The sequence below is a fragment of the Acipenser ruthenus genome, chromosome 1 (assembly GCF_902713425.1).
Source record: "Acipenser ruthenus chromosome 1, fAciRut3.2 maternal haplotype, whole genome shotgun sequence".
Classification (NCBI taxonomy): Eukaryota; Metazoa; Chordata; class Actinopteri; order Acipenseriformes; family Acipenseridae; genus Acipenser; species Acipenser ruthenus.
Window position 1 is genome coordinate 80,078,750 of NC_081189.1, and position 25,158 is coordinate 80,103,907.

General features: G+C 36.1%; 1 protein-coding gene across 5 annotated transcripts; it reads right to left on the reverse strand.

Annotated features, from left to right (window-relative positions):
- Positions 1–1,741: 1,741 nt before the first annotated feature.
- Positions 1,742–23,294, reverse strand: LOC117421099 (spermatogenesis-associated protein 6). Of its 5 annotated transcripts, none has more exons than XR_009329548.1 (13): positions 23,055–23,294; positions 21,862–21,999; positions 21,623–21,671; positions 19,114–19,155; positions 18,065–18,189; positions 17,619–17,711; positions 16,951–17,235; positions 13,391–13,499; positions 8,157–8,194; positions 7,537–7,724; positions 4,061–4,154; positions 3,288–3,738; positions 1,742–2,777 (listed from the first exon to the last, which is right to left on the reverse strand). XR_009329548.1 is itself a non-coding variant. In XM_034035037.3 (13 exons), exons 1-12 carry the CDS (start codon positions 23,100–23,102, stop codon positions 3,298–3,300), a joined length of 1,293 nt encoding a protein of 430 aa, XP_033890928.3. In that variant the 5' UTR covers positions 23,103–23,294; the 3' UTR covers positions 1,742–2,777; positions 3,288–3,297. The 5 variants fall into 5 exon arrangements, 4 of the variants coding, with proteins under 4 accessions (XP_033890928.3, XP_033890930.3, XP_058886497.1 ...); XM_034035037.3 differs by having other exon boundaries at positions 3,288–3,381; XM_034035039.3 differs by lacking the exon at positions 16,951–17,235 and having other exon boundaries at positions 3,288–3,381.
- Between the last annotated feature and the right edge of the window lie 1,864 nt (positions 23,295–25,158).

The window sequence follows — 25,158 nt, forward strand, 5'->3', positions numbered from 1 at the left end:
TTTTAATGGTTTCAGATATCTTTAAGTTAGGTTAAAATTGATTAATAGAATTAATTTGAGTTTTTTTCTATTTAAATTTATGACAGTGGGGTGGGAGGTGGTGGGGGCCCCCAGCCAAATTTCTCTCGACCGGCCTCATTGTCACCTTTCTAAAGAAAGGTCTGCTTGCACATTTCTGAGAAAAAGACAGCAAGCGCAATTTTTACACAGGAATGTGATCAACACTGGATACGTTCTCAGCATCCTAATTAAGATATATTAAGTTGTGAAGTACTATTGAAATGCAAGGCTTTTCACATTCAATTGAAACAATATTAACCAACAGGTTTAAAGAATCTCTAAACTGCACATTTGCATTTTTTAAAGCATACTTTCTGGGATATAACATACTTTTGAGATTCATATATGCATATTGGAATATTCTACTGGTATGTGTGGAGAAACCCCTATTTGCATTCCATAACCACACAAATGAGTTTGAGAGGCAGGTTAACACATAAAAGCTTGTTAAAAATCTTGAATGCTGTTATGTTTAGAATTTGAATACTGATTTTAAAATGTGAATTGGCTGTGTCATTTTATTGCATTCAATACAATATTATTTAGTCGTTTTTCTACTAAATCAAATAGAAAATGTGCTATGTTCAGCAATATCCATTTGGCTCCTTTAACAATAAATTATTTAATAAGCATGGAGTTTCAATACAGTTTTGCAGAGACAGCAATTCCTACCATACACACGAGTATAAATTATAATTATCGTACAGTTATTGTGCTCTTGGGGACAAATCAAGTTATATGTTATACAAATCAAATGAATATGAAATACAATGCAAGGTATAAATTCACTGTATGACTTCCACTCGCCATCATCTCAATTAAGCTTTGTTGCAATGCCGTACTGATGTTTAACATTAGCAACACATACTAGCCAACAACCTGTGTGAGAAATATACTAGCTTTTCCTGTGTTTGTGGTGTGTCACAACACATGGCACATTATGCCCTGGTATAATTTTGTCTATCACTGAAATTATTTGATGTACTGTAATGCTTATTTTTTAACACATATCAACTGTGACAGCCAAGATATTTGTGTTTTAATTCAAAGCATTAATGTGCAGTAAACTGGCTTTTCTATATTACTGGGAAGTACTGGCAGAAGATAAATATTTACTGACATAAAAAATATAATTTTAGCATTTGGGTTATTAGAGTAACCAGATGGGTGCTTGCCTAACACAGCGATTCAAACCAATTTGCACAAACAAATGATTATGTTCTTATATCTACTTAGTGGCTGAATTTTGGGATGTTTTGGGGGAATGGTTATTATAACAATCTGAAACTGTTTGGGTCCCCCACCATTATGGCGTTATATATCAATCCAACAAGGCATTACAGTAGAAGTTACAGTGAAAGTCTTCAAATATTTCATATTACGTTATTTGCAATGGTCCTTGCTAAGATATAATTATCAGTAATGATGGACTGTTTTGATTAATAGCAAAACTTAAATAAGTCAACAAATTACATCATTCAATAACCATTTGGTGGACTACCAATTACATTGTATAGTTTAGTAGTACTCGGTATTGTATCACAATAAATATCAAGAAGTATCAAGATTCATTGATACACAATTAATTGTTTTACCCCTAACCACATAGGGACTCAAAGCATGAATATAGACCTGTTCCATTACAATTTGTACTATTTCAACCATGAAAACAAGAACAATATTTTTCAAAAAAGAACATGATTTTAATGAACTAATTACATGAAACACACAGTTATAAATGGTGACATTAACACACAGACAAAATTTGAAAACAATATAAAAAGGATTCACCTCTGTCACTCCAATTCTTAAAGCCAATATACAAATATTGTAGTTCCACGTTACAGTTTACTGCAGTAAACATTTACAAGGGTATTTGGTATCAGTGTAACAGACTGCAAAAAATACTCACTAATGGCTTTTTGGGATGAAATCCCTATTTTTCCATACATTTGCAATTTATAAGTGGGTTGTAAAGCATGTAATGTATTTTCTTAACAACACTAAATCACAGAATCATTTGTTAAGTACTGTGATATGTTACAAATATATTTTTTCGTAATATCAAGCTGAGTCATTGTTGTTACCACAATGCAATACTGCTGAGAGGCTTGACAGTCTGTGTCTGATGAGAAGTGTCTGTCAGTGCAATAATTCATATGCACTTTTCATATCTTAATTTGGCTCCAAATACATTTTAAATTCAAAACGCCGTTATTTATTTTCATTCCAACCTTTTAGCTGTTATTGAGGTAGCAGTTCAAATCAATGCTGTAGCAAGACTAATTGCAGGAGTTACTGTTGCAGAGAAATATTTCTTAATTTGTTTTAATTTTATTTCAATGTACCCTCCTGCCAAGTTACAGCTGATACGGTTTCCATTTCCACAACATATGGTGTATGCGGCTCTTGTGTTTTTAATAGTATTCTATCCTGTACTATATAAAGCAAATTTACTTTTTTGTATTAGTCGATATAAACATATACAAACCGAAATCATATAAATTGAAAATTTGTAATCTATAACACAACAGATACTTCTTACTTTTTCCACATTTTCCAATTAACAAAACATTTCCATATTTGATTAGCTTTTTGTAGAATCAATGCAGTATTTTATTAAACAGTAATTGGACTACAATTGCATCATTTTCTTGATAGCTGATAATGCAGGATTACATTTTCTTATCCAATGGTTCTTCCATTCCAAGTTTTTCCTGCAAGATTCGAAAAATCTGCATATTTATGAATCTATTATGTTAATCTTTTTCTTACTGCTTAATTTGAACAATAGGTTGGAAATGTTAGGGTCAGGTCATAACATACTTATGGAAATAGCAGTGTTACTAATGCATGGATTAGTTTTTTTTTTGTTTGTTTTGTTTTTTGTTAACAGAGCGGAATACATGATACACAAAGATATTAAGTTCCTATTAAAAGCTGTACAAAACATAATTCATTTTCTATATATTTGCAAAATCAGGAAAACTGATTCCATACTGAAGTCCTGCGATGCCATTACATTTATCTTTGGCTTCCTGGCTAAATGATAAAATAGTAGATTTGCTTCTGGGGCATCCTAATTTACATTATCTCATGTGCACAAAAACACTAAATATCATGCAATTTTATAACATGTTTCACGATAATTCAGGACAAACTCTTGAGTAGTTAAAAATGGATTGTACAGCACACAAGATAAAAAGGGCAAAAAAGTTTGTCTTTACCTTATGAACCTTAATATCTGTTTTCCATTGAGACGTTGAAAGGGGATATTGACCTCCTTTCAAGGACTTCAGCTACCTCAGATTCTGTAGCCCCCTAGAAAATGTGAGCATATTAAAGCCATGTTTTAAACCACAAGTTCATACAGTACAATTAAAATATTGAGAATAGGGGATCTACTCAATTGATCTAAACAGTGGAGGATCTAAATAACCCCATTGTTTAAATATTACATGTTTACTTACTTATAAGAACATAAGAACATAAGAAAGTTTACAAACGAGAGGAGGCCATTCAGCCCATCTTGCTCGTTTGGTTGTTAGTAGCTTATTGATCCCAGAATCTCATCAAGCAGCTTCTTGAAGGATCCCAGGGTGTCAGCTTCAACAACATTACTGGGTAGTTGGTTCCAGACCCTCACAGTTCTCTGTGACTGACAGAGACTGACACACACTGTTAGAGATGTTGTTATTTTTACAATGATTTAAAACGACAGTGGTGTTTAGATGTGCTGCCCTTTATAATAACTGAACACAATAACATGAACTTATAATTCATAACATTTTACTTTATACTGTAACATTAAAATAATCTTTTGTGTCAAAAACACAGAGTTTCTTCCAAATGTGAATTGCTGCATTACTAACTGAATAGCAGACTCAAGTGTGAGTTAATATTATATTTTGTGCTCACTATTTAGTTAAAAATCTAATGGGAAGATTGCATTCTGTCTGACTCCATATCCCTACATCAAACTCCTCTCAGTGATACTTACAAAGGAAAGACGCTGTCTAGCACTGTGGGTTGTTAGAAGATTTCTAACTCTGTCATGGATTGATTCCCAGGTATTGTTAGAGTCTGAATTGAACCTGCACAGTAAAACAGAATGTATTAACTCATTATTAACTCAACTGCTGCAAGCAATTAGAACATTTTAAAGTGTAGCTATTCTTTGGGCACAGTTTGTAATATGTTACTACAATCAAAAAGGGCAAGTAAGATACTTTCATTATTTATGTGCCCATAAATGACAGAACTGCATGAATGAAAAATGTATACACACTAATTAAAATATTGTGTAATGTGCAATATTTCACAACCAATTATAGTGCTGGAACAAATATCAGAATATTCAAACTAACATTTCTTAACATGTATTCGAAAGCATACATCCATGTCGGTGTCAGTTGACAGTTGATAGACATTAGAAATATGTATCACAATGTGTTTTGCCTTGCACCGGTTAACCACTTTCCCAGAATTTGCGCAACAGTTTTTAAAATTGCAATTGAAATATAACTCTGTTTGATGTGTAGGACTAATAAAAAAAATAGGATCAACACAGCTGCTCTTTACCCTCTATTTAAAAAGTTTTAGCCAGCAATACGTAAACAGACCAGATTAGGTTGCTTCCACACAGTGATCTCTACCTTAAACCACAGATGCTCAGATGCAGGTAAGTCACTCAGAAATGCCTCATGCTTTAAAACACTGGCCCAACTTGAAAGAAATGTTTTGTTACGTGGAATGTAATAAATGAGAACTAAAACAGTGAGTTTCTTTTCATTCTCCAACACCCCCTTTTCCAAGTTTATTTTATTTCAAGAGTTTATTTAACTTGACTGTATTCACTTGCTTGTTCAGCTAAACAAGGAATAAGTAAATCGCAGTAATGGCAGTATTACTTTATGGAAATGTGTCTATGTCCAATTTTTTGCCTGAAATACACACAAGAAAAATCTGTTAAATTTAAACTACTACATGTAATCCTTTGTTTTGTAGTCAATTCAGTTGGATAAAGTAAGATCTGCACAACCTATTCTTACTTCTGGTATATATATATATATATATATATATATATATATATATATATATATATATATATATATATATATATATATATATACAGACGTGCTCAAATTTGTTGGTACCCTTACAGCTCATTGAAATAATGCTTCATTCCTCCTGATAAGTGATGAAATTAAAAGCTATTTTATCATGTATACTTGCATGCCTTTGGTATGTCATAGAATAAAGCAAAGAAGCTGTGAAAAGAGATGAATTATTGCTTATTCTACAAAGATATTCTAAAATGGCATGGACACATTTGTTGGTACCCCTTAGAAAAGATAATAAATAACTGGATTATAGTGATATTTAAAACTAATTAGTTTCTTTAATTAGTATCACACGTCTCCAATCTGTAATCATGTCTGTATCAGTCATTCAGCCTATTTAAATGGAGAAAAGTAGTCACTGTGCTGTTTGGTATCATTGTGTGCACCACACTGAACATGGACCAGAGAAAGCAAAGGAGAGAGTTGTCTGAGGAGATCAGAAACAAAATAATAGACAAGCATGGTAAAGGTAAAGGCTACAAGACCATCTCCAAGCAGCTTGATGTTCCTGTGACAACAGTTGCAAATATTATTAAGAAGTTTAAGGTCCATGGAACTGTAGCCAACCTCCCTGGGCGCGGCTGCAAGAGGAAAATCGACCCCAGATTGAACAGAAGGATAGTGCGATTGGTAGAAAAAGAACCAAGGATAACTGCCAAAGAGATACAAGCTGAACTCCAAGGTGAAGGTATGTCAGTTTGTGATCGCACCATCCGTCGCTTTTTGAGCGAAAGTGGGCTCCATGGAAGAACACCCAGGAGGACTCCACTTTTGAAAGAAAAACATAAAAAAGCCAGACTGGAATTTGCTAAAATGCATATTGACAAGCCACAATCCTTCTGGGAGAATGTCCTTTGGACAGATGAGTCAAAACTGGAGCTTTTTGGCAAGTCACATCAGCTCTATGTTCACAGACGAAAAAATGAAGCTTTCAAAGAAAAGAACACCATACCTACAGTGAAACATGGAGGAGGCTCGGTTATGTTTTGGGGCTGCTTTGCTGCGCCTGGCACAGGGTGCCTTGAATCTGTGCAGGGCACAATGAAATCTCAAGACTATCAAGGCATTCTGGAGCGAAACGTACTGTCCAGTGTCAGAAAGCTCTGTCTCAGTCGCAGGTCATGGGTCCTCCAACAGGATAATGACCCAAAACACACAGCTAAAAGCACCCAAGAATGGATAAGAACAAAACATTGGACTATTCTGAAGTGGCCTTCTATAAGTCCTGATCTGAATCCTATCGAACATCTATGGAAAGAGCTAAAACTTGCAGTCTGGAGAAGGCACCCATCAAACCTGAGACAGCTGGAGCAGTTTGCTCAGGAAGAGTGGGCCAAACTACCTGTTAACAGGTGCAGAAGTCTCATTGAGAGCTACAGAAAACATTTGATTGCAGTGATTGCCTCTAAAGGTTGTGCAACAAAATATTAGGTTAGCGGTCCCATCATTTTTGTCCATGCCATTTTCATTTGTTTTCTTATTTACAATATTATGTTGAATAAAAAATCAAAAGCAAAGTCTGATTTCTATTAAATATGGAATAAACAATGGTGGATGCCAATTACTTTTGTCAGTTTCAAGTTATTTCAGAGAAAATTGTGCATTCTTTGTTTTTTGTGGAGCGGTACCAACAAATTTGAGCATGTCTGTATATATATATATATTTAATACTTAATACTGTGTTACATGTAATGGATTTAATTACGTCTCGCAAATGATCAAATATTTCAATACTGAATTTTTAATGGATATGCGAACATGAAAATCCATGTTCGTCTCAGAATTAACCAATTATAAATAATGCCACGTCCAACAATACTTCAGACCTGATGTTGATTAACATTATATCTAAACCATAGCACTTTTCATTTTATTCTTGAATAACTCAAAATTTGGTAGGGGACAACATTAACATGGGAAATTATTCTCCTTTATTTTGTGATGAAGTATGCTCAGCTTGCTTAAGGCTAAAAGTCCAATAAGGAAACTTGGATTAATTATCCTTACAACACAATCTGGAGAAAATGATCTCCAATGACATTGAGAAACAGATAATTCAACATTTTATAATAACCTATTCCATGAAAGTGACTGAATCACTCATAAAAGAAGGCTAGCATACTTGACTTTTATGTGTATCTTACATGAAGAAAACAAAAGAGGCAAGAGGCTATCTCTGTAATTTTTCTGAAAGCTACAAAGAGTATTTTCCCTTCAGTTTGAATAGCTGGTTGCCTAGATGTGAAGTACATGATGCAAATGAACAATAACTCCTTCATCATCAATCAAATTGTATTCACAGTATCAACAGTGGGAAAACCAAATATAAAGACAGCTTTCCGACTTGACCTACCTTTGCTTTAGAGGTGACCGGTTCAGTATTGGGCTTGGTGATCGCAACAGCATTGAGGCAGAGGTGGGGGATCTCATGTGGTTTCTCAGGGCCAAGCTTGAATTTGTATTCAGTGTGTAATTAACCAGATCATCTGTATCCGTAGATGCCAGACCATCAGCATCCTGGGTGCCCCTAACACTGATCTCCTGTAAACAATAGTTATTATTTAACAAGCATCAAACGTGGCATGTACAGTATGTGAGCAAGGCTTAGTTTTTTTTCAGTGTGGTTTTGTTCATAAAGTTTAACTTATATATATATATTTTTTTTTTTTTACATTGTAAAAATACTAAGATCTTTGCTGATTTGACAATAATGGATCAAGCCACTGAAGATAAGTTTCAAAACAATGCAATATGCTAGTTTATTATGGAACTTAGGGCAGAAAAGTTACAAATAACATCTCCATTAAGGAATATCTGAGAATTGAAAATAAAAGTAACAGCAGTCTGATGAAATCAATTAGATACTAATGCTCTACTTGATACTTTTTATGCTTGAAACCTTTTATTTAATAATTAAAAAGGCATAAATAAAAGGTCATAAAAGTAAAAACAAACAAACAAACAAAAGCATACCACAGCATTCTTTTGTCTGTGACTTCCAAAAGAGATATCTAAAAATAAAAGACACAAATATTAAAAGATCCATAACTATTCTGCCAGTCCTACATTAAGCAACTCACTACCTCCCAACTTAAAGCACTGGTGATAAACTCATGACTTTTATAACAGGCTACATAAAAAAATGTAAAAATGACAATTACTATAGATATTTGAAATTCAAGTATTTTAACATAATTTGAGATTTTCAAAGGTAAACTTGATAATGTAGTACACTAGAATAAATACCTGTTTAATACTGCTCCAGAAAACTGAAATCAAGTCACAGTCTCCTGATTGAAAATAGAACCCATTAAGTAGTACAGTAGAATGAAATGTTATTGTGGCGGGGTGCCCTGCCCATGTGCGTATTTTTGGGTTATATGCTGTATGTGGTGTGTATGTATTGGTGTGGGTTATCACGGGTGATTTAAAATATATAGTTGTATTTAGGCACAGGGATTACACAGATAAAGTGTGTATTGCTATGTGGGCACAGGGATTGCACAAATTAGTTCACGTGCTGGGATTCAAGCGAATTATTAATTAGTAATTGAGTCCCAGCACAGCTGTATATATAAATACACGGATCACTCACTCCGGGTTAGGTTTTCGGTGAGGAGAGAACAACAGAGAAAGTAGGGAGTAAACTTTAAAACTGAAAGTAAACAATTGCTACTCATGCTGGCTTTAAACCACTTGTTCGATTTAGTGTTCACGTTGCTTGTGTTTTGTCTGTTTGGATTGGCCAACGTGCCGTTTTGTTGTTCAGTCTTATGTTTTCTGTTTAAACCTTTTTATTTTACAATTACCCCAGCACTGCTGTCTGTGTCCACTGTCTTCCTGGTCTGACATCACCCATCCTCAAATCAGGAAGGATTCCTTTTTTTTTTTCTTTCTAAAAGTGTTTTTTTTTGTGAAGAAAAAGTGTTTTTTTGCTGAAGAGGGCAAAAAGGAGTGTTTAAAAAAGAAGTGTTTAAAAGAAACTTGCATGCGGTGTGTTCAGGCACAGGGTGGTATTCTGCCCGCTCCAAGAGGAAGAGGAGCGGCCTGCCCAAAGACCAAAGAAGGGGAAGAAGCCAGTGCCAGCTCCAGAGCCCCCACAACAGCAGCCGGAGGAAGTGTTTCCCGGGTGCCAGACCTGTGCTAAGCCTGGGCATTCCACCACGTGGTGCTACTTGTATCCCCCCTTTCAGCCACCGTAGTTGTGCCACATCTGCGGGGGTAGGCACTATGTGGCCAACTGCTCTGTCCACCACGAGGGGGAGGAGAAAGGAAGAGTGGGAGGCCCCGCATCAGTCCCCAGCGAAAATAGGAGAGTTGCACCAGTCCCCAGCGGCCGAAGGAGAGCCGCACCAGTCGCTAGTGACTGAAGGAGAGCTGTATCAGTCCCCAGCGACCGAAGTAATGCCGCACCAGTCCCCAGTGATAGAAGAAGACTACCAGCTGCTCTCGCCTCCACCGTTAGGGGGAGACTACCTGTTGCTCCCACCTTCGCCGCCAGGGGAAGACTGCCCGCTGCTCTCGCCTCCGCTGCCAGGGGAAGACTACCTGCTGCTCTTGCCTCTGCCACCAGGGGAAGATTACTTGCTGCACCCACCTCCGCCGCCATGCGAAGACTACTTGCTGCTCCTGCCTCCGTCGCCATGGGAAGACTTGCTGCTCCCACCTCCGCCGCCATGGGAGGACTACCTGCAGCTCCCACCTCCACCACCAGAGGAGGTGAAGCTACCTCTCCAGGATCAGCTCCCTCAATCGCCTCCCAAGAGCCTGTAAAGCCTGCCCCACCTAGGGCTGCCGAGCCTGCACCGCTTAGGGCTGCCGAGCCAGCATTGCCTAGGGCTGCCGAACCTGCAACACCCGGGAAGGCTAGTTGGTCATCGCCATAAAGCTGTCCACCTTTCTGCTGCCGGCGCTGCCACTGGCAGCATGTCCACTGCCACCTGCATTTGCTGGAGGAGCCAGCCTTGGTGCTGTCAGCACATCCGCTGACAGCATTGCCGTTGTCAGCCTTGCTGATGCTTTTAAGGGGGAGATGAACTTTAAGGCCATGTGTGCTGCGCACAAGGGGGGAGATATGTGGCAGGTTGCCCTGTCCCTGTGTGTATTTTTGTGTTATATGATGTATGTGGTGTATATGTGTTGGTGCACAGAGTGAGGGTTATCACAGGTGATTTAAAATATATAGTTGTGTAACAAATACACTCAGCTGTAGTATATTTTTACTCTGTTCCCACTCCTCTTCCAGATCAACAGTAACCACAAGACTATAACCACACCCTTTGCTTTATCACATTGTATTTAGGCACGGGGATTGCACAGTCACTTAACGTGCTGGGATCCAAGTGAATGATTAATTAGTAATTGAATCCCAGCACAGCTGTATACAGTATACAGTACTGTGCAAAAGTTTTAGGCAGGTGTGAAAAAATGCTGTAAAGTAAGAATGCTTTCAAAAATAGACATGTTAATAGTTTATCAATTAACAAAATGCAAAGTGAGTGAACAGAAGAAAAATCTACATCAAATCAATATTTGGTGTGACCACCCTTTGCCTTCAAAACAGCATCAATTCTTCTAGGTACACTTGCACACAGTTTTTGAAGGAACTCGGCAGGTAGGTTGGCCCAAACATCTTGGAGAACTAACCACAGTTCTTCTGTGGATTTAGGCAGCCGCAGTTGCTTCTCTCTCTTCATGTAATCCCAGACAGACTCGATGATGTTGAGATCAGGGCTCTGTGGGGGCCATACCATCACTTCCAGGACTCCTTGTTCTTCTTTACGCTGAAGATAGTTCTTAATGACTTTCGCTGTATGTTTGGGGTCGTTGTCATGCTGCAGAATAAATTTGGGGCCAACCAGATGCCTCCCTGATGGTATTGCATGATGGATAAGTATCTGCCTGTACTTCTCAGCATTGAGGAGACCATTAATTCTGACCAAATCCCCAACTCCATTTGCAGAAATGCAGCCCCAAACTTGCAAGGAACCTCCACCATGCTTCACTGTTGCCTGCAGACACTCATTCGTGTACCACTCTCCAGCCCTTCGGCGAACAAACTGCCTTCTGCTACAGCCAAATATTTCAGATTTTGACTCATCAGTCCAGAGCACCTGCTGCCATTTTTCTGCACCCCAGTTCCTGTGTTTTCGTGCACAGTTGAGTCGCTTGGCCTTGTTTCCACGTCGGAGGTATGGCTTTTTGGCTGCAAGTCTTCCATGAAGGCCACTTCTGACCAGACTTCTCCAGACAGTAGATGGGTGTACCAGGGTCCTACTGTTTTCTGCCAATTCTGAGCTGATGGCACTGCTGGACATCTTCCGATTGCGAAGGGAAGTAAGCATGATGTGTCTTTCATCTGCTGCAGTAAGTTTCCTTGGCTGACCACTGCGTCTACGGTCCTCAACATTGCCCGTTTCTTTGTGCTTCTTCAAAAGAGCTTGGACATCTGGAAACCCCTGTCTGCCTTGAAATTTCTGCCTGGGAGAGACCTTGCTGATGCAGTATAACTACCTTGTGTCTTGTTGCTGTGCTCAGTCTTGCCATGGTGTATGACTTTTGACAGTAAACTGTCTTCAGCAACCTCACCTTGTTAGCTGAGTTTGGCTGTTCCTCACCCAGTTTTATTCCTCCTACACAGCTGTTTCTGTTTCAGTTAATGATTGTGTTTCAACCTACATATTGAATTGATGATCATTAGCACCTGTTTGGTATAATTGTTTAATCATACACCTGACTATATGCCTACAAAATCCCTGACTGTGCAAGTGTACCTAGAAGAATTGATGCTGTTTTGAAGGCAAAGGGTGGTCACACCAAATATGGATTTGATTTAGATTTTTCTTCTGTTCACTCACTTTGCATTTAGTTAATTGATAAATATAATCTATTAACATGTCTATTTTTGAAAGCATTCTTACTTTACAGCATTTTTTCACACCTGCCTAAAACTTTTGCACAGTACTGTATATATGCACGGATCACTCACTCAGGTTTGGGTGTTCAGTGAAGAAAGAATGGGACACAAAGTAGGAAGTAAACTTTAAAACTGAAAGTAAACAATCGCTACTCATGCTGGCTTTACTTTGTTTTGAGTTTTGTCTGTTTGGTTTGGCCAACGTGCCATTTTGTTTGTTCAATGTTTTGTTTTCTGTTTAAGCCTTTTTATTTTACAAGAAACCGGCATAAGCAGTGCTTTCATTACCCCAGCACTGTTGTCTGTGTCCACAGTCTTCCTGGTCACAGTTATTAAGGGTTTTTAGAAAATGTTTTAAAATGGTAATATAATTCTAGCTGCTAAAATATTTAGTAACTGAGAATTTGTATTAAGTTTAGCAATACCACCGCAAACAGCTTAGGCATTAAACACCACTGTGATGGTTTTATCCACCGCCCTGGCACAGTTTCCAAATACTTCACATCAAAGGAATCCCCAGGGGTACTCAACATGGAACATGCTATTCTGTGCACAACTTTCATTATATTATAACCAACACATATCTGCAGTTTCAGAAAAAAAATACTCTAGAATGTATATAGAGTATACACACACAATTGTGATTTTCAATTTGTGCCTATTCCCTGATTATCTTAATCATTGCAAAGTCAACAGAAAGCGATAGCTGCATTATTAATAAATAAAAGAGAACACAAAACAAACAGGGCCAACGTTAAAGAAAACAGGAAGAATAATAACTATTGGCTGCTTGGCAGTGAAACCAGCCAATAAGCACATCAGTCAAATAGAAGTAAAAAACAATAAGCAAATACAAAAGCCCACAAACTGCAATAAACATGTGGGGGATGGGGATATCAATACTTTCTGTGTTGTTTTGGAGTGACAGGACTAATAAAAAATAAATGGCTAATTCAATTAGAAAGGCAGTCTTGTACAACCCAAAAGGTTGCACTGCAATACTTTAATAAATACATTATTTAATAAATAAGACATCTGTGAACTGCAATGAAATAATGCTCCCTATAAAGCCATTACTTAGCAGAACAGTGCAAACACCAATCAATAGAAGGGGTTTTGTGTCCTGCCATCCTCGCTGGCATACTGCACAGAAAAAGGAGGCTTGGGTAAGAGATGGGTAAGTTATAACTTGAATCAATAATAGTTCTGGGTCCGTTTTTAAAAAGTGACTGTTTGAATCTGCACATGTAGCGCTGTAATTGGCAGATAAGATATTTGTCAGCAAACCTACCACCACTAAGACGTGACTTGGTTGAAGTGCTTCTTGATCTTGATATAAGTAAATCTGGAGATAGCCTTGGCGGTGAGTCATGTTTGCTGATAGGCCTGGAGCTGTCAACCTGACAAAAGAAAAAAGTAAGTATGGAACATGTCCTGCAGATTTGATGTCAAGTTAATTATTTTTATTGACATGTTCCAGTAAAATGTTCTGTTAATACACAAAAATAGAGAAATATTGAGTGTTAGTGCTCACTGAAGTGTGTCAAGTTAAAGTTGTTTTTTTTTTTCATTTTGAGAAAACATACTGCAACCAAAACTAAATTACTACTACCAGTACTCCTTAACAGCTTTTGAAAAGGCAAACTGACCTTTGACTGATTACCTACATATTGTCAATGTGATCACTTATCAAGTTATTTTTTTTTTTTGTCACATATAGATTTAAATTATGAGGATATAGCTTTGTTTTGATTGGAGTGTCTTACAAGGAGAATTACATAATTCTACTCACTCTTACAAACATGCGCTATGAGAAGCTACCTCAGACCCTTTTTCTAATACTGTTACCTACATGTACCCACTGGATATGCAGAGTGAAGCCAGCAGAATGTTATGACCAAGGCAGTAAAGACAGCAAACGTTGCAATCTTTTTAAAAATAAGAGCTTATGGAATGGTTAGCGAATCTTCTAGGCCCTTACTCTGCTCTGGGTGAGAGAAAAGTCTATTAAATTCTGTATCTCCTTAAACAAGAGACCCTCACAGGATGTTAGGTGCAGTATGCACATTAGGTGTATTTGTTACATGTATGATCCATGATAGTGTATCTGAACCAAAAGCTAATGTATAGCTCTATCCCAAGAATTAAGCCATTTGTAAGCCTATTCAGAGCATCAGAATTAAAAAAGAATTCACAGTATTTGAACAGTATTTTACCCAAGAAATGTGTGTAAAAGGGAATTGAGTTTTCTCTGTTAAAATGCTTTTTGTAAGAAATAAAAAAGCCACACAAACAATTATATAGGAACGTTCTCAAGACTGGTACCGGTTAACTGATCTGTTGTTGAGGTGAGCTATTTTTCCTTGAGAGGTCTGCTAAAAAGAGTTAGACATTTTTTTTTTTTACCCCCAAGCTCTTTGAAGGTTAACTATGGAATCTAATATTGATTTAGTGGCTTGTTGAGGCATTACTACAAAACCATGACTCTATAGTTGTACCAGTCAGTGCAGAGAAAAGGAATAATACTTCTTATCATGAGGAAATGAATATAAGGGCTGATGTACATCAATATGACAAGCAGCCAATGTCAACAGCCTGGCTAACTGTGAGATTACTTTACTTTGATGAAATAGTAAGAATTATAGTTAATTTTATTTCATTATTATGTGACAGTAACTTGAAACAAAATTCAAACTTGTAAGTGTTGATACTCAGGGTCATAAATGAACATCAAAGAACATTTAATCTACTTTCTTTAAAGACAATAAACGGTTAAAGGAAAATGGTTCTACTTTTATCATTACTAAATCACAGTCCAAACTATGAAATGTATTTAATATTGTATGGAGGCTGCGACTTTCAGAATCTCAAAATTAGACTGCCTTATTTTTAACGATCATGGACAAATAGTAAAACTGTGGTATTGCAAAGTAAATAATACATTGCACAAACATGATTGGCGGCAGCAACAAGGTTTGCAAACTTCCCCTACGGGGGTGCTTAATAAAGATAATAAAAGTCTAGAGCAAGCATGAGGAAGGATTTTTTGCACTTATGCATGTTTAAAGTTCCTGGTAAAACTCCAGCAGGTGCTGCCTGCACACACTATCACAATGCAGTATTTCAAATTGCAGATTGTTTAAAAATATACACTCCCCTGATCTCGTTTTACATAGAAGATCTGTGAAGGCCGAGACAGTTCAGAAATAGAAAAAAAATGGAACATTTGTAAAAATGCAGATAAATCGGTAGTTTCTGTGACGTTAACAGGCCATACAGCAATGTTAAAGGAGCTGAACGACAAGAATGTTGTTGACTGCATACAGGATTATAGAAAAATGTGTCCATGTGTATGACCAAACACTTTTTAAGCCTAAAAACACTGCTTTTTACTTACACACCATTTTTATATTGACTACAGAGTAATGATCTTTCAGATAGTAAACTTTACTGCTTTATTTCAAATTGCAGCAGTGTGGAGTATAGGGCAGCAGTGTGGAGTAGTGGTTAGGGCTCTTGACTGGAGGGTAGTGGGTTCAATCCCAGGTGGGGGACACTGCTGCTGTACCCTTGAGCAAGGTACTTTACCTAGATTGCTCCAGTAAAAACCCAACTGTATAAATGGGTAATTGTATGTAAAAATAATGTGATATCTTGTAAGTTGCCCTGGATAAGGGCTTCTGCCAAGAAAATTGGGATGGCTATTTGGGTTGTCTTTATCTTTTTTTTATGGCACACTTACTTAATTTTGCACATTGATTTATCACCTCAGATAGATTACTAAATGTATTTAAGGATACATTTCCAATACATTCAATACAATTTGGTATCCAGATAGTTTACTAGATTTTTTTAAAATGCCAAAACAAGTATAACATGTGTCATAAATATCTAAATAAACAAACAAACAAATTATACATGATTAAACACCATGGCCTCTAACTCACAATATCTATAGTATGATGATGCTATCTACTTTGTAGTCCCTGCTTTTTCCCTGCTGAAGTATTAAGCATAAGAGAGAGACTTGTCTGTCAAAACTTCAAACATGGGGTAGTAGTGGACAATGGCATCTAAACAGTGGCAAATTTTAATACCACCAATGTTTAGATCATTTACAGTGCCATGAAAAAGTATTTGCCCCGTCTGATTTTCAGATTTTTATCCCTTTAATTGGGTTGAGTTAACTAAGGGGAGCAATAACTTTTTCACACCTGAAGATTACATGTTTGATTACCTTGCACACCAAACAAATGAAAGAAGCACCAAACTTTGGTGTCATTTTTTTCTCTCAGACTCCCTCTGTATTCTACTACAACCCACAAAAAATCTGACCAAATACAATGTGAGAAATGTGCAAAAATGCAGAAAATCAGGCAGGGGGCAAATAATTTTTCACGGCACTGTAGATAAGTCAAAGGTTATGATAATCTAACACTAGCCATTTATGTGATTCTTATCAGCATGCTTGTCAGTAAAAATAAAGTATGCAAAACACCAGGCAGGTTCCTTTTTTGATGATTTAAACATCAGCAGTGTTTAGACATATCTGGGTAGACAAATTGATTTGACTTTCCTATAAAAATTAATAAATTTCCCATGGACCAATATCAGCAAAAATCTGTTCTGAAAACTAAACAGGTACACCGGACTCATGTTGCTCATTCTTGGTGGTTGACACCTTGATCATACAAAAAAAGAGTTTCTCTTTTGGGAAGCACAGAGCTTCTTTGAATATACTGAATGTTATATATATATATATATATATATATATATATATATATATATATATATATATATATATAATTTACAGAATGCTGTTTTTATGGTATGAACTAGATCTGTACTTACATTGGGAACCTGAAAGTGTGATCTGGCGTCCTTGTCTGAATTGAACTTGTGAGGCCCCAGGTTGAGCTGAGCCAGCCCCAGTCTGTTCAGCTCAAAATCCTCTGCCACGCGCTTGTTAGCGCACAGCGATAAAGACCTGGACCTGGACACATTTGTCTGCTTTTTGGAATTCTTTTCAATACAACAGGACACCCTTTTCTTCCCTGGTGATGCACTTCTATTTCTGGATGGTGTGGATGATCCTGACCTGTGTGCCTTCCGAATGTTTGGTTTTCTTGGAGCTACCTAGTATATTTCAAATTAACGTAATTAATATATTGTCTCTACAATACCATTATCAATTGGTAAGTGATTATATATATATATATATATATATATATATATATATATATATATATATATATATATATATATATGACCATACATTTTGTGTATGGTGTCTCTTATTGTATATAGAAAAGAAACTGCTATTAAACATAAAAAGTGCTGGGGGTTTTTTTGCCATATTTTCTATGCACCGGGTAAGATCTTGTGTTATAATCTCGGGATCACAACATTTCAAACTGTTATGTCAAGAACACAGGATATTTATCTTGTCATCTCGACATAACATTTTTATTTTTTTCCCCGTCCTCAATTAGCCACCATACAAAAGAGTAGCCTCTTACCAAGTGATTACTTGCACAGACACCTTTCTCTCTTTTGAATGAGCATTCCTTAATTGTAGTTCTGGTTGAAAATTCTAGTTTAGGTGCAATTCCCTAGAAGAAACAAAAGTGAGAATACATGAACTAAAATTGCGCTGTAATGCAGCACTCTCGAACACTATTATATTAAAAGTTTACAGATACTACACATAGAGACTGATGTCCAGTAAATCAAAATCATATTTTACAAAGTCCTTGTTTCATTTCTTACACTCTAGTGACCTCCAGTGGCTTATGGCAGTGCATAGTATTGTTTCCTCCAAGAATGACATAACATAAATCACTGCTTAGACAAACTGACAAAACTGTGTGATTGTGGTTTCAATTTGCAAGGCTCTCACATTGACTTATTTTAAAATAAAAATACATCGTTTTGAAATTTGTTATAGTATCCAAAACTTTCTTACTGGGAAATTTCGGGTCCGGCTCATTAGTACTTCTCTGTCCACTCCAGGATAGGTAGGGGCCAGTTTTGGCTCTGGAAAAAGAAAGCTCCTTGCATCTTCTTCATAAGATGCCAATGTCTCCCCCACTAAAATAAAGAACATCATTATCATTTTTAATAAATTGTTGCTGTTTGATCCTTAGAAAGTACTGACTGTGCAGCCAATCCTTCATACAATTTAGTCCAAACAGTTACGATCTACTGTCATGAAACCAACTCTCAATTATCTGAGTATGGACAGTATTACAGTTTTAATATTTTACTGGCTTGGGAATTTTTGTGCATATTTTTCAAATGGATGAAATCAATACATGGGTGTTAAGTAAAGATTTGTTGTATACAACATCCTGTACTACTTTAAAAGGCATACTTACAAAACTACAGTACAATATATCACTGACATTTTTTGTAGTTTTCAGTAGAAATGCTGCTTTTTTAAAACATAAAAATAATTAAATGTATTTCAGTCACATAATATACTAGCCATTAATAACACATAGTGGGGTGTATGCAGAGCCATAAAAAGTAGATTCGCTTGAGCCACGCCCACAGCATGTAGAACAGAGTATCATAAGAAACACAGGGCTATGTTATCAAAACTCTTTAGTCCAAATGGTCATGAACGTGATTTTTTCATAAAGGAAAAACACTCAGACATTTAATTTAAGGGCTTGTAAGTAAATTTAAGTTGATTTTTCTCATTTTCACTTTTAATAAAATAAATTGTGCTAATAAAAAACAAGCTTTGAGAATTTGGCTTCACTGCTGAATTAAACAAGGCTGGTCCAAAGAAAGCCTTTAATAGCTAAGGTTACTAGTGCCTCCCAAGATATAGCCTAACTTTCAATTACTCAGCCAATCAGGTATCGATAACATGAAAACAGAGATCAAAAAAGGTGCAATAGCTTCATCACATTTAGGTAAATGGTTCTGAAGATCTAGATGGAGCCTTCATTAGCCCAACCAATCATAGGTCAGACATTGTGCTAAATAACTATTTGATAAACATACCTGGAGGAAATAACTGTATTAGTTCACATTTTGCAGTTTCATCTATTTAAAAAGACAAAGAAAAAATACACAATTAAAATAGACACGCAGTACAATACAAGTAGAGTAAAATATCTACGAGTAATACAAAAAACAGTACATCAATTCTCCAAAAAGGTGTTAACAATAATGAATTTCCGTTGTTACGCAGATGACACTCAGCTATACTTATCTTTGGATCCAGGCAAGCCTTCTTATTGGGATGTTATTAGCTGCTTGCCTTGCTGACATCAAGTGACAGATGTCACAGAGCTTCTTAATGTTGAATTCTGACAAAACAGAGGTCATGCTTATAGGCTCACAGCATCAACTAAAGAATATCAATTTACATAAGTTAGACCTTAGCAGTGTCTCATTGGAACTAAAACTAGAAATGAGAAATGTGGGGGTCATCTTTGATCCTGATCTATCATTTGAGAATCACATTAGGAAAATTACTGAAGTATAATTTTATCATTTGAGAAATATAGCTAAGTTTAGACCTATTATTTCTGTACCTGATGCTGAGAGGCTAATGCATGCCTTTGTTTCCCCAAGAATTGACTATTGCAATGCACTTTTCTCTGGTATCCCAAAATGGGTGATTTCTCGCTTACAGCTTGTTCAGAATACAGCTGCTAGAATTCTGACTAAAACCAGGAAAAGTGAACACATTACCCCTGTTTTGGCCTCTTTACACTGGCTCCGTGTGGAATACAGAATTGATTTTAAGATTCTATTGTTAACTTAAAAAGCCCTGAATGGATTAGCATCCAGTTATTTACAGGAGTTACTGACCCCGTATCTTCCGAATTGCTCTGAGATCGCAGGATGCCGGGCTGCTGGTTATTCCTAGGGTCAACAAAATAACCACGAGAGGTAGGGCTTTTTCTTGTAAAGCTACTAAATTATGGAATGCTCTGCCTGTGTCGGTCAGGGAAGCTGGGACCATTACAGTTTTTAAGTCATAATTGAAAACTTACTTTTATAAAATGGCTTTGTCTTAGTGGGTTTTAATGTCACTTTTATATTGCATTATTATTATTATTATTTGTTTATTTAGCAGGCGCCTTTATCCAAGGCGACTTACAGAGACTAGGGTGTGTGAACTACGCATCACCTGCAGAGTCACTTACAATTACGTCTCACCCGAAAGACGGAGCACAAGGAGGTTAAGTAACTTTTTCAGGGTCACACAATGAGTCAGTGGCTGAGGTGGGATTTGAACTGGGGACCTTCTGGTTACAAGCCCTTTCCTTCAACCACTGGACCACACAGCCTCCTGATGATAATAATAATAATAATAATAATAATAATAATAATAATAATAATAATAATAATAATAATAATTATTATTATTATTATTATTATTATTATTATTATTATTATTATTATTATTAATAATGGATGTGTGTATTTAAGTATATTTATCTATGTATGCATGTGTGTGTATATGTGTATGTGTATATATCTATAGACAGCACATGTAGAACTCCTCTTTTTTTTCCCTCTGGACACTTATCACTCTTCCTTAAATGCGCTTTACTTGCTCTTATCTGCCCCCTATTTTACTGCATTTAATCCTGTACTTTAGAGTACTGTAATCTGTCACAAGTGTTATTTAATCTGTAGTATTTTGTATTTAATTATATCCTGATGTAACTACCACTGACACTGTTATCTGCTCCGTTAATTAATGGTATTTTCTTATACTTGCTAGAACCAAAGTCATTGTGTTTTTATCTTGCTCCTAATTGTATTATTACTTGTACTGTGATTCTTGAAATGTATTTTTGTTTATGACTGTAATTCGCCCTGGATAAGGGTGTCTGCTAAGAAATAAATTATATATATATATATATATATATATATATATATATATATATATATATATATATATATATATATATATATATATAATACTGTTTGAATGTGTTATTTAAATAGTATGATTGTGGTAGATGTTTTATAAAGGTTTTGTGGTTAGATTATTCTACTATGTACTGAACAGTGCTTTGAGATACTACTGCATAAAAAGCACTATAAAAATGCAAATAATAAATATTTGAATAACTCCCAAGTATTGCTTATTATAGTAGTACTCTTAGTTACTTAAAGTTACAAGCAAATGTCTTCCAAACTGCACTAAAGTATGTTATACATTTGTTGAGGTGAGGCAGGGTCACGGGGAACCTTTTTTGTATCTTGAAGAATGTACTGAACCCGTCAAGCATTGAGGCTAGATCTGCCCCTCTTAATCACTAACTGATTGATTGTGTTCACTGTTAAATAAAACCAAAATCCTACACATTATAATCTACTTTTTCATGTGTTTTGTTCAACAGGGAGGAGGAACGTAGATTTTTAAGAGGGGCGAGTAGATTTTTCTAGAATTTTGTCCCTTGGACAAGTTTTTTTCAAAAATTGCACATCCCTGATACTATGTATTAATGGTTTTATATTTATAAAGTAATATATATTTCATACATACATTCTAACTGCTCAGCTACATCAGCAGGGTCCATCACCATCTTAAAAACCTAAATATGAATACAAAACAAACAAAATACTCAGACAGCTGTGATAAGCATACACCACAAAACAGGAATCAGACAGGTATGATAAACAAATAACTCAGAAAATAAGAAATGTTATTAAATAACTTTAATTCAGAAAATGATTTGTTGGTGTGTCAATCACTGTAAAATAACAGCAAATAATATTACATACCTTTTCAAATATCATCTTTTCATGAAAAAGCAGTGGGAATACTGGCAAATGACATGCTGACTTCCTGTACTGTCCCATGATGCATACACTGAGATAGACGTCATCTTTGTTTGTCAAAAACACACCTGGGCAAGTCACCTAAAAATAGAATTGAAAGAAATGTGTTTTGCCGAAATTATTATATTAATTTACAAGAAAGGAATTTATCTGGATTTATAGCTTCAACAATGGAGCGTTATTTCTTCTTCACCATATAAATTAGGTGAATACTATTTTGTGCATTAAAGTAAACATGTCCTCCATTGCAAGAGGGGTTGGGGCTCAGGAACAAGGGATAGGACCTACCTGTAATGCCCATGGTTTCATTCTAGCTGTTGTCCATTAAAAAACCAAATACGAAGCAAACTCTGAATTGGTTGCAAGGCTTTACTATTAAAGAACAGATAACGCAAAACTGTGCAGGTTTGGTGAATTTTCCATTAACACAGAAAGACACTGAAATCGTGGTAAAACACAGGCAACCATGGCAAATCACAGATAAGTATTGTAGTATGGTAAAGTAATGTACAATATAACTATGGTAAGGAGTGGTTAATAGTATATGCATGGTAAGAGAATATTGCAAAAATACAATACGGACAGTGCAAATTTACCGAGGTAAAGATCGGAGGGTTTGTTATTATTTATTTATTTCTTAGCAGACGCCCTTATCCAGGGCGACTTACAATCGTAAGCAAATACATTTCAAGTATCACAGTACAAGTAATAATACAATTAAGAGCAAGATAAATACAATGACTTTGGTTCATAAATGCAATGGTGTGTTGGTTTGGGCGATCGTTAATTGCATTTTGTGGTACCATACAGCTTATGTAGACTTAGTAGCAGATACTTCGGTATAAAAATGTTGTAAAAGGTGTTATAACCTGTGCAAGTCTGTTACTTCCAAGTTGTAGATAAAGCTAAATGCCCAAATTAACCTCCAATAACAAAATTAAATATAGCGTCGCAAGTTTCATAGCTAAAGCTAGCAAACAACCAGAACAGCTTACTGTACTTTGCTCAAACATCTTTATTTAAGTATTTTTAGCCGTTACAAAACACATTAAAAACTACTAAATAATATGGGCTATAAACACAAATAATGCAAACGTTTTGTCTAAATCCTGGTAAATTATAAATTAGCCTCTTACCGCATGAAGCTGGAGTTCAACAACTACCTTCACTGCTTTCTGTGGCATGTTTCAGGCAAGATTTTTAATTATGTGTGTTTTTTTTTTTAATTTTATTTTTTAACTCATGTATATTTTTAGCGTTTACAGCAAGTGAATGGATATAAAAGTTACACACACAACTGTGCCCGCCGAGGAGACCGCTGTTTTGAGGAGCTTCACGTTTCCATAGAGACTCGCAGTGCACGTTCTAACCCTTTGACTCACTCGATTTCTCCCAAGTGATACACTTCTGTTTCTTTCTGACAGGGGGCTGCATTGAAGCAAAGTGCGGTGGATGTGGAAACTTGTTGAAAGTAAACCAATGTGAGAACAGGAAAAGTTGGTACAAGATGTAGACAGGACCCTCATTTTTCTATTGAAATTATAAACGAATAATGCATTATCCACATATTCACATCTGCATAACATCAACATTTCTTGCCAGTTTGGAGGGCAATCATTTTGGCATTATTGTACAGAAAACTGTGTGAGCAATACCTTCACTGGACCATGGACAAACTAAATAAATAAAAAATCACTATATGGGACCTCTGTAAATATGTATAATTAATGTAAACAGATGTGTTTAATTGACTATTTTTAAAAGTACTGTATAACTATTGGTACACATTCAATCAAACTCCATTCCTGCACCCATTTTTGTAAATTTTGTTGCTGAATGTTTATTTCGTTATTTTTATTTATTTATTTTATATGAAACGTGACTCCTAAAGAATAACATATATGTTGATTTTTTGTCAAAGTTTTAAAAGAAAATCAGTGAGGTCAACCATCAATAAATACATTTAAAAAAAAAAAAATCTGAAACAGTGGGCCATTTCCATTCTGAAGTACATCTACCCTGATTCTTAAGTGTTGGTGAAAACAAACCTGCCTCTTTTGTGTCTGGTTCAAGTCAGATAATTATGTATTTACAAGGATAGCTTCATAAAACATTTACCCTGGTACGAGTTCTAAAATTAAATCAACACATTCATGTTACAAGGCATCAAAAATGCATCAAAAAGTTTTAATTTAAGACCTTCTCAAGCACAGTTGTTTCTTGCTGTACCTCTAACATACATTGCACTTTATTAGGAACTGTACCTAAGAATGCACCGGGTCACCATTTCCCTGATAATTTGTGTCTTATGGGATGTTAGTCCATTCAGTAATTATTTTGCGCCACGATTGGTGCAGTGAGGTAGGATGAGGACCATGATGACGAACGAGTCATTCAAGTTCATCCCAAACATGCTTAATTAGATCGAGATCTGTGGATTGTGGTTATCATGAAAGATGATCTCTGTCATGCTCTTTAAACCATTTCCACACAATGCTGGTAGATATTATTATTATTTATTTCTTAGCAGACGCCCTTATCCAGGGCGACTTACAATTGTTACAAGATATCACATTATTTTTACATACAATTACCCATTTATACAGTTGGGTTTTTACTGGAGCAATCTAGGTAAAGTACCTTGCTCAAGGGTACAGCAGCAGTGTCCCCCACCTGGGATTGAACCCACGACCCTCCGGTCAAGAGTACAGAGCCCTGACCACTACTCCACACTGCTGCCCCACATTAGCATCTTGAAAGTACTTAGGGCTACAGTAATGCTTAAATAAACTACAACATTTGTAATCAATGCAATCTCCTACACCGAGATGCTGCAAAAAACAATACTAGGTCCCATTAAAGTAGCCAGATAGTGTATATTATAATTTTGTTTCCTTTTACAAAAAAAAACCCCTGCAAACTTAGCAATAGGATAAATGTTTTGTGAATATGGCCATGTGTTCTAACATATACCTATCAATCCATTATTGAGTAACAAGAATAAAACTCACATATACCAGGGAAAGGGTATCTTAGCAACCAAAGAACCGATGAAGTCCAGAATGTTGGAACTGTTGTCATAAGCAACAGAGACTGCGGATAGCTATCATTTAATAGGGACTAAGTGCCTCCCTTCTGTGTTCTTTCAAGGTCTACATCAGGTATTATTGAATTAATTTGTTATAATATAATCTTCTGTATTAATTCATAAGAAGCACTATAGATTAAATAATACATAAT

Bases quoted from the DNA above. Each gene is read 5' to 3' on its own strand.
- LOC117421099 (XM_059030514.1), bottom strand. From the start codon at position 23,102: ATGCCACAGAAAGCAGTGAAGGTAGTTGTTGAACTCCAGCTTCATGCG. The intron at 13,500-16,950 runs GTAAGTACAGAT...TTCTTTTGTCAG, and splicing joins CACACTTTCAGGTTCCCAAT to GTTGACAGCTCCAGGCCTAT. The intron at 10,032-13,390 runs GTAGGTTTGCTG...CGGGTGTTGCAG, and splicing joins CAAGTCACGTCTTAGTGGTG to GTTCGGCAGCCCTAGGCAAT.